The sequence below is a fragment of the Cynara cardunculus genome (assembly GCF_001531365.2).
Source record: "Cynara cardunculus var. scolymus isolate 2C chromosome LG 7, CcrdV1, whole genome shotgun sequence".
In the NCBI taxonomy this organism is placed as follows: domain Eukaryota; kingdom Viridiplantae; phylum Streptophyta; class Magnoliopsida; order Asterales; family Asteraceae; genus Cynara; species Cynara cardunculus.
In genome coordinates, this window is record NC_037534.1 from 6,419,302 (window position 1) to 6,431,301 (window position 12,000).

Below are 12,000 nucleotides of genomic sequence, written 5' to 3' on the forward strand. Positions count from 1 at the left end.
TACACTAACGGTCGACACAAGGGTGTGTGTGCGACTTGGCCCGTGACCTCAAGTCGCGGCCAAAGTCGCGTGAATCACATGTGATTTGACCGTTTTCTTATTCTCTTATTTAGTTACTGTTCTCGTATGAACCTGACTCTCTCTCTATATAATATATATATCTCAATGTAGACAAACCTATTGGAAAGCATATTGATGAAAGACTATGGAGGGGTCGAGGATTTGCTTCTTGCGGAGCTGCAATTTGCTTTTGTTGCATTTTTGGTACGAACTTATCAGTATAGACTCAACATTCTTCCATTCTTGATAATTCTTTAAGACGCTGTTTTTATTGAAGGGAATCTGTGAACTTAAACTCCTTTAATGTGGCAGATGGGACAATCACTTGAAGCATTTCTTCAATGGAAAGCTTTTATTAACCTTCTATTTGGTTGTACCGAAGCTGTAAGTTCTTAGACCTTTGATGGGCTTTCATTTTGTTTTATATATGCTACTTGTGGATGCCGGAATGGTTTGTTACTTTCATTTCCATTTACTTGAAATAAATCATCTTCATGCTGGACTCTTTCTAATGATCTTGTCGTAACTTTTTTTCCTTTTCATCCTGAAGCCTCTCCACACGCGGAGTCATCTATTCACCAAGGTAATCTCATATGATTTTGACAAGGGAAAAGTGCATCAAAATGCAACAAAGTTTGTTTTAGTTCCTATTTAGTGTAACTTTTTTTTTCTCAATAGATGCGACAAGGTTTCAAAATTTTCTATTTTGTATTTTGACCGATAACCTGCTAATCTTGTAACATTTGATGACGTGGATACCCATCTAGTCATTTAAGGAATGTTTACAGAAGGTTTATGGCGAAGTGGACTATAAACTTGACATCCATGTCATTGAGTGTTACAAGATGAGCCTGGTCAAAATTGGTAAAAAATAGGAAATTTTGAAAATTTTGTTACATTGATTGCGGAAAAAATATTATTTGTTACACAAAAGAGGAACCAAGGAAAACATTGTTGCATTTTTCCCTTTTGACGACTAAGGGGCAGTTTGGCTGGTTTTCCATGAAGTCTTGTATGGATAAAGTTGTCTATGTGGATTAATCTGTCTATTTGGATCGGGAAGGTTTTTTCATAAATGGTAGGAGTGTGTTTTTTAATTGGGAGGGACAGGTTTGAAAAAAACTTGGTTTTTTGCATAAAGCTCCTCCCTAGAAGCTTACTGAATAAACCACTTTTTATATCATTAAGCCACTACCAAACAGTCATGTGTAGCTGATCGAATTAGCTGCGAGTCCCATTAAGCTTGTTAAGCTGCTAAGAAACAAGCTCTAAGGGTGTTATATCGTCTGCAATGCTGTTATTTCTTGTTATCCCTGCTGACATTTAAGTTTACATGTGTTTCCAGTTTATCAAGGTCCTCTATTATCAACTCAAATATGCATTTCATAAAGAACACACAGATACTAATGGTGCTGCCAAGGGGCCTCTGACGTTATTAGATGATTCCTTTCTATCTGCTGACAGTTTTCTTCAACACCTGTGCAAGGTATTCTAAATTATCGTTTGTTTTTATAATGATTCCAGTGTATTAAGCACTCAAGGATGATCTTTTTGAATCTTTTTTTTCTCTCTATCCAAATTGGTTGAGGCCATTGTGAAAGATTCCATTGGTCAGCACCTCCTCTTTGAGTGTCCCATAAAAATACCGCATTTTCCTTTTTGGCAAGTTTTACATGCTCCTTCTGGCCCAAAATAAGTGTCTACATTTCTATTTATGTTTGTCCCAAAATAAGTGTCTACTTTCAAAAGTAGATAATTAGATTTGAAAATCTATATGCGCAAATATTTAGGAGTGGATAAGATAGATATATTAATTAAGGTAAAATTGTCATTTGGTTAAGTAAAAAGTATAATAATTATTCATATCTAAAACTATGCCATTTTTATCGTGGACACTTATTTTGGGACGGAGGGAGTATTAAATTTCTACTTTAGTTTGTCCCAAAATAAGTGTCCACGTTTCTATTTTAGTTTGTCCCAAAATAAGTGCCCACTTTTCAATTCTACCCTTACTTATGAGATGCGAAATTCATTACTCCTAGGGTAAAATTGTTTGGTTAACTATAAACTGTATAATTACATATTTATAGAACTGTGTGCCTTTTTCATTATGGACATTTATTTTGGAACGGAGGGGGAGTATCTACCTATTATCGTTATTACAAATAAATTGATGGTATTGATTTGGGTACACAAAGTTACTCTATTTAGTATCTCGATGTGTTTTAGATGTTCGGCAAATAGTCAAACAATTTCCTTAAGCTATATGTTTATGTTGCAATTTTCATAGGATGGAGGGAGACTCTTAATTGATTTAAATTGTTTGATTGAATTTTTGCAGGAGTTCTTTTCACTTGTGTTTGAAGCCGAGGTTGTTGATGGCGACCTTTTGTCGTGGGTGAGTGAACATGGCCTTCTTGTAGACCTTTGCTATCCTCTATGGCTTGTGGCTTGCTAAGCTCGGAAGACTCAAGCTTGGGCTCGGCTTTTGAGAAGCTTGAGCCTTGGCTCAGTTCTTATAGGCTCGCATAAGTTCTACTCTTAGGGTCTGTTTGTTAGCAGCTTAATGAAACTCACAACTTATTTGATCAGCTATACATGACTTTTTGGTAGTGGCTTAATGATATAAAAAGTGACTTATTCAATAAGCTCAAAGGGGAGCTTTATGCAGAAAGCGAAGTTTTTTCTAAACCTGTCCCTTCCTTTTATAAAATACCCTCCATCTATGAAACAACCCTCCCAAACAAAACCTTCTCAGTCTATACGGACAAATTAATCTACAAATACAGATTAATCCAAACAGACAACTTTATCCATACAGGACTTAATGGAAACCAACGAAACAACCCTTTATTCTACTTGCTTACGGTTGGTTCGTATGGGATCTTATGTATATAAAATAGAACACTTTGTATAAAAAATTGCAAGCAAAAACCCATAAATGGCAAAAACTAGTGCCTTGAAAGTATATAAATTACACAATGTGGCTTGTATAATCTACCATTATGTGATTTCTAGAACGAGAGGTGAAGGTGAGTCATCTTGAAGCAATAATCTTTGGGCATGAGTATCAAGTCTATGATTTCTTTAAATATTCTTGAAGTTAACCGTTATCGTATGAAACGACACATACGGAATTCTAAATATCTTTGTATGTATAAATGTAGACAAGGAAACTGAAAGAATTGCTGGAGAGGTCTCTTGGGTGGGTTTTTCAGACGGAGAACATGGGAGATGGCATCTGTTATGACGAAGACGATGAGGTTAGTATGATATATATTAAAGTGCAAGCATGATTCCGCATCCTTTTCGATAAAACTTGTTTCTGTAAAAATTAGATCTCTACCCCTTTGGGGCAGGGGAAAGTTCTGCATACATCATAACCCACACCTCCAAGTGAGATGTACTGGGTACGTTTTGTTTGGTCCCATGATCTCTCATACTAGTATTTGTCTAGACGAACTTGGTAGTCACCCGATAACGTATGTGGGTCCCACCATGAGACAACCTTGAGTCCAACTCAATTGACGAATAAATGCTACGGATTAGGGGCTCCCTTTCATAATTCGTTAGTTCGAGTCTCCTTAGAGCCCACCGGGAATTTTCATGGTTTTCCTTGTTGTCTTTAGGGTCCCATGGGATTAGTCGAGGTGCACAAAAAGTTGGCCCAAACATCCATGATTACCCAAAAAAAAATTGTGTTCATAAGAGGATGGCACACTTGGGCTACCGATCAAACACACAACTCATTGGTGGGTCCCACTACGTTCACGAGGAGGTTGTATGCTAAATATCGCACTAGAAATCCTGCACGTTCATGTATCTTGCACATGAACTAACAACATTGTTTTCGCAGTTTGCTCCGGCGGTTGTGATGCTGGATGAGCCAAGTGACGGTTAATTTCCCGCTATGCTGTTAATTGCGGCGATATCTCGGATAGCGGTCCTTTGCAAAATATCGAATTTACCGCAATTTTGACCGATATTTAGAGTAAATTGTGTTCGATATTAACGTTAGGGATGAAGGGGGAGAGTGGGAAGCTAGCCTAAACGAAGAAGTGAACGTATTAGATGATGTTGACTCAGATGTTGAACCTATTGCTTACGATTGGCTCGTTTATGAACACTTTTACTATTTTGCAAATGATATGTTTATGTAGGCATATTGTATATATATAATTATATATAATTCTAAGAAATATTATATGAACCATTATTTTTGGACCGCTATTTTAAATATCGTTCCCGACTGTAATTTTGTATTTTCACCTCTATAACAGCATAGATTTCCGTCACTTAGATCTCAAGGTTCTTTTCAAGTTTTATCGGGTCAAGAAATCTTGGTGACAATTTCCTGGATATGATAGTGATTAAGATGGAACTTGTTTCATCTTTCTTAGTTACCATTGTCGTAAAATATGATGGTATTGATTTTGCTTTATAAAACTCACTATATCTTAACTTTTATCATAGGACCATATATAAATTGTAAAAATAAGAAAAAACAATGGGCAAATAAATGATTCATAAGAAATTCTATTTAAAGATTCGTATGTGAAAATGGGTTTACTTCATTACTTTTTTATACCAATTATTCATATATGAATGAAAGATGTATATAAACTCATGTTTTCTTACACGAGTAATATTCATATATGAATAATTTATTCTTACTTTGTCAATCTTTTGCAATGAATTCAATATCAACCCTTTGATTTACATGAAAACTTTCACAAGCCAGGAAGATGAGTGGACACTCTAATATTTTTGGAGATCCTGTTACACATAAGAGTTCAAACGAGAATATCTTCATTTTACGAGAACAAGAGAACATTCTTTTACCATAGACAATCACAGATGATAAACATGTGATACTAAATCAGAGATGTGGGACGATTTTCGATGCGATCTTGGTTGCGGGCCAAGTCGTCCTTACACCACTAATTAAGCCCTTCACAAGTATTATCACATTTGATAATGTTATTGTTAATATGATACTATAATCCATCAAAATCATCACATGTACAAGTACTGGTAGATTAAAAAGACATTTAAGACGCTAAATAAGTGCATGGTAATACTCGGTAAATATTTGAAAGAAGTGTAATTCTGAACTCCTCGTGAGACCATGCATGTAATTAATATGGACTGCGTCTGAATTTTGGCGTTGGTGGGTTTAACAATGTGACTACGGCGAACCAAAAGTCACAGTTCGCAAGAAAAAAATGGCGCCACGCTTCCCTCTGCTGCCATCCCTCTACAAAATCACCCAAACCTATTTCCGAACTCCAAACCCATATTTCAGATTACCAAATGCCCTACCCGATTCCCTCTTTGTCGTCGGCTCAAGAACCCCAACAAGTGGGTCGCCCTTCTCGTTTGCACAAGGTTAGCATATATCACTCTATTTTATCTTAAAGGTCGTTCTTTTTGCTGTCTTCATTTATGGGATTTATTTGTTTGGAAATCCCTTTGGAATCTTTTTGTTACGTGTTATGTTACTTTGCAATGTTGTCTTATGTAGTCCAGCCGTTTGTGAAAATGACTGACTGATTTGAGGACTTCAGGGCGAACTAGCCATGGGTCCAAATGAAGGATGACAATAGTCCTGAGAATTATGTTCACCTAAATGGTGGAAAGTATTAAGTTTCAGATTTTACTTGGATATATGCTAGTTCATCATATTACCGTTTCATCTCCTCCATGATCATCTTGTTCTCTGTGTTGCATTGTTCTTTGCTCTCTTTTATATTTTCTTTCTGGAAGCTTTTGAGATTCAAACTGATTTTGTCTAGAAAAGTTGTAGAACCCAGCTTAGACAACCATTCGCTCTTTCAGAGTATTGCAATAGTACATGAAGTTCCTGCTTCACTTTGTTGTTTGTCCGAGATTCTCTTCATTGAAATGTCTAAGTGGGATTTGGATAATGTTCTGCAGCATCTCGATCATATGCTAGAGGTAGACAACCTCATTATGATCTGTTTGGCAATGGAAAGCCTGGAGACAAGAAATTCCGAGAAGCATGGGGAAAAGAGATCGATGAAGATGATTGTCTGTGGACAGGAAGCGAAGATGAAAGCGATACAGAAAAGCGTAAAAAACATCTTGATGAAGAGATCAAGAAAGTGAAACAACAAGCAAAGGATCACTCAGATCTTATTGATGGTGATGATAGTGATGAGTTAAGGAGTGTATGGTCTGGCAGTGATGAAGAGAAAACACTCTGGACTGGTAGTGAAGGTGATGATGATGACGACATTCCTACAGACCCCTATCCTAATGAGAAAAGTGATGCATATCTTGATAAATTATTCGAATTTGAGGAAAAACCGAAATATAGGACCCTCTCGGAGCTATTAAAATCTGAGGAGGAACCAGAAGAATTATCCCCGGGAAAGCAAGCTAGAAAACTTGCAGTTGAGAATGCTTTGAAAAAACTAAAGAAGGGACCCGATGGGCGTTACACAAATGTGTGGGAGGTGATGAGTGATTTGGATATTCTTATAGGGGCGTTTGAAAATATTGTTTCTGGACCTGAATATGAAGAGCTTCGAAAGGGAGGACCAAAGAAGCTGAACATGGAGTTCTTTAAGGACATTCAAGCACGAATGAGAGACCCTAATTATAAGTTCTCACCTGAGTTGAAGCTGAAACCTAAGAGCAGAGTGGTACCCAGAAAGAAATGGCAAAAGGCACAGTCCAGACGTAGGAAAGCACAGAAGCGTTAAGGTTCTGTTCTTTATTCTGCTGGCACTCTTACAAGTTTAACTGTATATTATCAGTATCTTATGATCTGTTTCAATTTAATCTGCATGGTCCGTTTTCATTTTTGTTGGAATTAGGTCATGAAATCTATATTTCACCGGTATTCTGTGCTTCAATTACCTGAGCAAAGACTCTGACACAGTGGGATAGCCGTGGGGAATTAAGGGTGCGACTTGAATCTAATACTAGGACCGGAGATGTGATGGCCAATACTAACGGTCCTAATCTTTAAGTGTTTGACTTAGAGTTCGACTTAAGGACCGAGGACTGATTAAAGTCCGGATCCAGACCAGAACCGGTTAAATTTTGACCAGTTGTAACTGGTTGGTCCCCATAAGACAATTTTTTTTTTTGTTATAGACCGGTTAAAGGAGTGGTCAGTTCCTACCAAACCATTTTGACATCCTTAAAATGTATAAATCGGTTGTTGCTGTTGAGAGTGTTTGTAAACAAGTTTCTACAAGTGCCCTCAGAGTGTGATGATTCGCAATTTCGACCTAATTTTGTGTTCTTTCTGTGTGTTCAATACTATTTCTTGTTCCAATAATCTGCATGTTTGATATTATTTTGTGTTCCATATTATTTCACTTTCTTAAGAGACGTCACACTTTTCCAACTCAACGTTGGTTCTCAAGTGGGGTCCTCGGTTCTAATCATGTCGTCAAAGTAATCGTCAACCATTGTTGAAAACCACCCATTTGTCAACATTACAATCTGGCAATTTCAAGAACACCAAGTGTATGAAAGATTCTTGTGAATAGTTCCAGTATCCCGAATAGGTTGAATGATGAAATGGACTATTTAGACATCTGGACATTTCTTATATTTATTACCCGATTTTGGGACAAATTCTTGACAATTCAAACAATGACGAATGACCTACGAATTTGGACAAATTGGGAATTGGATTGATAAACAAAGAAACGAACAAATGTATATTGAGGATAAGTCGATTAATAGTTGTTACTTGTTGAAAATTGTAGGAAAGATCCGAGACGTTTAAAAGTGCTTTAAGCAATGAGACTAGCCGATGTGAGTTTTCATGATCTATACGTAAAAGAGATAAATGTAAAAGTACAATATTTTATATTCATGCAACTAATGTTATATATACATATGTTATGTTATGAAATGTGTAAGCATGAATATTTTTAAGATATGCATGAAATGTTTTGTTGGTCCACCTTTGGGTCACAACACAATGTTCAAAGATAAGGGGCGGGGTAACCAAAGGTGGACCTCGGAATGTTTTTATATGGTGGCACCATTTGACTATAAGAAACAAAGAAGATGTTTGTTTGGTTTTCTATGAAGTCCTATATAGGTAAAGTTGTCTATGTCGATTATCTGTCTGAATAAATTGCGAATTTTTTTGTTTGGGAAGGTTTTTTCATAGATGGAAGGAACTTATTTTATAATTATGAGGGGCATGTTTGGAAAAAACTTGACTTTCTGCATAAAACTCCCCCTTTGAAGCTCACTGAATAAGCCATTTTCTATATCATTTTCTATACCAAACAATCATTTATAGCCGACCAAATAAGCTGTGAGTCTCATTAAGCTGTTAACAAATATGCCCAAAGCAATCAATATTTTTCACAACATCATCATTGGTTTCTTCCTTGCCTTGTGTATGCGAGGTCCAGTGTTGGCTTTTTATAGCTTTTTATCTCAATTCTTTCCAAAATCACAATGAACTCGAATTAAAACTAAAAACTGGGAAATTTTGGTACACACTGGATTCGAACCCGCGCCTATGAGGGGAAAGACCACGGAAACCAACTCAACCAAGAGAAATTAACTTAGGTTTTTATTGTTAGTTTCAACGAATATAAAGGCACTCAACAAAACAATATGGTAGCACCTTCAGGAACGTAATTTTTTTTTCCATTACGATGGAGGCATGAAGCGGTGGTCCGTGCCACTGTATGTTCCTAATTAGGTTCGCCCCTTCTGCGCAATTTGAGTGTTCCACTGTATGTGATTAAGGCACCTCTGCACACAGAATCAATATTGGAGAATTATCACTGTCAAGGGACCCACATGGTTACAATTCGGGAGAGATGCCATAAAACAAGCGAGTAGATTATGGATTAATGTGCATGTTAATCAAGCAACAGATGCTTGCTCATCCAATAATCTTTGTATTAGGGGGTTACTACAAGTTCCATAAAAACTACTTACCAGGTACTACAAAGATCAAATTATGGTAGCTAGCCATGATATATGATATGGGATTAGTAATATTGAGCATGGCGAAACATGGGAGGAGCATGATCATTTGAAGTCTGGGCTTGATGCATGTACATGTTATCATGCACCATCACATGATTCCCCATACTACCATGCATCTTCTGCACATAATTCCTCTTCGTCATCAATGGTGCGGGATAGTTTGGCTGATACATGTTCATCATTGCCAAAGTTGCAGGTTGATGATCATGGTAAAACCTCGGCAAAGTTGCAGGTTGATGATCATGGTAACTTGGTAGACCGCCATTGAAGCTTCCACCAAACCCTCCAAGTTGACTGCCTTCCAGTTCTATATAACCACAACTATTCTCTCCAGTTAGACTACCATTACCATCCCATCCCATGTGACCATGATTCTCCATGTTGATGGTAGGCATGAAGTTCTGCTCTCTTTCTCTCTCTTCTGCCATACGCATGTTCTGTTTCAAGTACCTTTCGAGAGACAACTGGTCTTCAAGGCTTCTAGGAGGCCGAGTTTTTGGATAATTGAGACCTATGATCAGATTTTGTATCTGATTCTGGTGGTTTCCACCATTGATGAAACTGGAAGTATCTTGATTCTGGTGGTTTCCACCATTGATGGAACTGGTAGCATCTTGATTCTGGTTGTAATGTTGGTCAGTAGATGGCCAAAGTTCTGCATACTTGCCTGATTTTACCAGCTTCTTGATTAGGGTGGTGGAGTCAACATTTCCAGATACTTCGACCTTCTGCTGCTCTGCATCTACATCTACAGAGTAAACCCCTGCATGCAAAATATAATCCCATCTCAATGATCAGACCCAACAATATCTTTGGACTTTCCATTCCATATATAAAAAGGTGCCAAAATCATTTCTTTTCTTTTCTTACACCCTTTGAATTGTTTTCTTGGCATATATCCTTGTCTTGTTTACTGTTTCTCATTATCATCAATGTTGGTCATTGCAGCAGGTAAAAGGTAAAACCATCATTTAAATATGGTCAAAGCATTTAGAAGTCAAATGAAAGAACAAGTTGAGTAGCCATTAGAATGAATGGTCAACACAAATAGGAGTTGAGTATCATCATGGACATTGAAGTAGTAACATGATCTAAAAGGAAGTCAAATGGAGATAATCTTGAAGAACAAAACAATAGGAGTTCAACCTCATCAAATAGCTAGGCTTTAACAAGTGAATACCCACGAGAGGGAATAAAGAAAGAAAAGTTGATGTTACCTTCAACTTTTTTTAGTATTTTCTTGACCTTGTTCTTGCATCCATGGCAGTGAATGTTAACTTTGAGTACACATGTCTGTTTATATGGTTATGCAAGAAAGATTAGTAGCAAGAATAGAAGCAGGTTTCTAGCTATATATATAATATAATGAAAGAAGACTTAAAAATGGAGACCTTTATCTGTAAGATCTCGAAATGATCATTTCTTGACATTTTTTGTGGGTAAGGCAGCAGCAGAGAGAAGTGCAGGTTCTTCACCCTTTTCTACTGCTTTTGTTGTTGGTGGGTTGTGTTTTTTTCTTTCTATTTGAGGAAGTTTTGAGGACATTATTCCATAGAAATAGAAATAGAAATAGAAATAGAAGGTTGTCCTCAAATCATAAGGGGTTTAAAAGAGCAGAGATTTTAATGTAGTACACACACACAATGTGATGATGATACCAAAAAGGGTAGCAGAACACACACAGAGAGGATGTGTGGAGACAGAGACAAAAGGAGGGTATAAACAGTGTGATTTGACCAGGAAATGGAAGAGATGGTTACTTCCTGCAACTATTTTTGTCTCTAGCAAGGAAAGGAACTCCTCTCCTTTCCTAATATATATATATATATATATATATATATATAGAGAGAGAGAGAGAGAGAGGGAGTGGGAAAACCTAAAAAGTGAAAAACTAAAAACACCTTCGTGACTGTTCATGTATACTGTATGTATATATGTATATAAATAATTGAAGATATTTCTTTGTTTTTATGCACGTATGCATGTTATTTACATCTGCATACAAGACAAATTACTTATAAATTATTTGTATGCACATCTGCATACCATATGAATGAACATCTACTAAGATGTTTCTCAGTTTTTCATATATATATATATATATATATATATAGAGAGAGAGAGAGAGATATTGAGGCCAATCACTTTTCATGAGAGCGTAAGACACACTCTTAAGGTTTCTTGTGTTTTCTTATAAATATTTTTCATGTGAAGCTAGGTTTTTTCCATGTGAAGGGTTGTTCTTGTTAGGACTGAAAAATCAGTATTAATTGTATTCATCTTGAAAGATTAATTTTAGTCTATAATTGTAAAGTCAGCGTGTTTGACTTTCTTAGACTAGTTTGACTTTGACTTTGTTAGTTAGGTTGACCATATAAATATGGTTTAATCTTTGTAATTAGATGTAGAGGAGCTTAATTGTAATATTCAGATTAATAAGAGAGTTTGACTGAGCTTACATGCATTGACTTTCTCTCTCAAGTGTTCTTGAGTTCTTACATGTAATATCTAAGAATCTGTCATGATTGATATGAAGATATTGAAGATTGATCAGTAATTGTGGACACACAATTGGTATCAGAGCTAGGGCCGCACCAATGTGGGGGGGGGAATGTTGGGTCAGCAGACTCGGTGTTCCCTCGGCAGGTCAAATCCTCGTCCTTAAACCCACCGCTCCTGTAGCAATGCAGGAGCATCCCACATCGGTGAGGCTAGGGAGTCTTCTCTTCCTTATAAGGAAGTGGGAGTCTTCTCCTACCAGTGACGCGTTTTAGAAAGCAAAACCGTGAGGGGTTGTTGCCGTGCGGGAAAACCCCGGGGCAGCCCAGAGCGGACAATATCACGTGGGCGGCTCCCTAGTGCAGTTACCGGTCCAACAGTTCTTGTAAATGTCTAGTATTTTGCATGAATTGTCTAATATTTTTTTGTTCTGATTTAGCA

The 12,000-nt window shown here is 37.0% G+C and overlaps 2 protein-coding genes across 6 annotated transcripts in view; both read left to right on the forward strand.

The window, feature by feature from the left end:
- LOC112515598 (protein AAR2 homolog) overlaps positions 1-4,265 on the forward strand; it is a 7,962-nt gene extending 3,697 nt beyond the window's left edge. Inside the window, exons 7-13 of one of the 4 annotated variants that reach the window (XM_025122495.1) lie at positions 172-264; positions 373-444; positions 611-643; positions 1,406-1,546; positions 2,402-2,458; positions 3,228-3,323; positions 3,917-4,263. In XM_025122495.1, coding sequence (XP_024978263.1) covers positions 172-264; positions 373-444; positions 611-643; positions 1,406-1,546; positions 2,402-2,458; positions 3,228-3,323; positions 3,917-3,961 — 537 coding nt within the window. In that variant the 3' untranslated portion in view covers positions 3,962-4,263. Of the gene's footprint in view, positions 1-171; positions 265-372; positions 445-610; positions 644-1,405; positions 1,547-2,401; positions 2,459-3,227; positions 3,324-3,916 lie in introns of all 4 variants that reach the window. The other 3 variants (XM_025122496.1, XM_025122497.1, XM_025122498.1) reach the window with 3 other exon arrangements.
- Positions 4,266-5,223: 958 nt separating this feature from the next.
- Positions 5,224-7,340, forward strand: LOC112515785. Of its 2 annotated transcripts, XM_025122716.1 has the most exons (3): positions 5,224-5,448; positions 5,998-6,789; positions 6,903-7,340. In XM_025122716.1, the coding sequence occupies exons 1-2, from the start codon at positions 5,286-5,288 to the stop codon at positions 6,786-6,788; spliced, it is 954 nt and encodes a 317-aa protein (XP_024978484.1). In that variant the 5' UTR covers positions 5,224-5,285; the 3' UTR covers position 6,789; positions 6,903-7,340. The 2 variants fall into 2 exon arrangements, with proteins under 2 accessions (XP_024978484.1, XP_024978483.1); XM_025122715.1 differs by lacking the exon at positions 6,903-7,340 and having other exon boundaries at positions 5,998-6,873.
- Positions 7,341-12,000: the final 4,660 nt, after the last annotated feature.

Bases quoted from the DNA above. Each gene is read 5' to 3' on its own strand.
- LOC112515785 (XM_025122716.1), top strand. From the start codon at position 5,286: ATGGCGCCACGCTTCCCTCTGCTGCCATCCCTCTACAAAATCACCCAA. The intron at 5,449-5,997 runs GTTAGCATATAT...AATGTTCTGCAG, and splicing joins GCCCTTCTCGTTTGCACAAG to CATCTCGATCATATGCTAGA.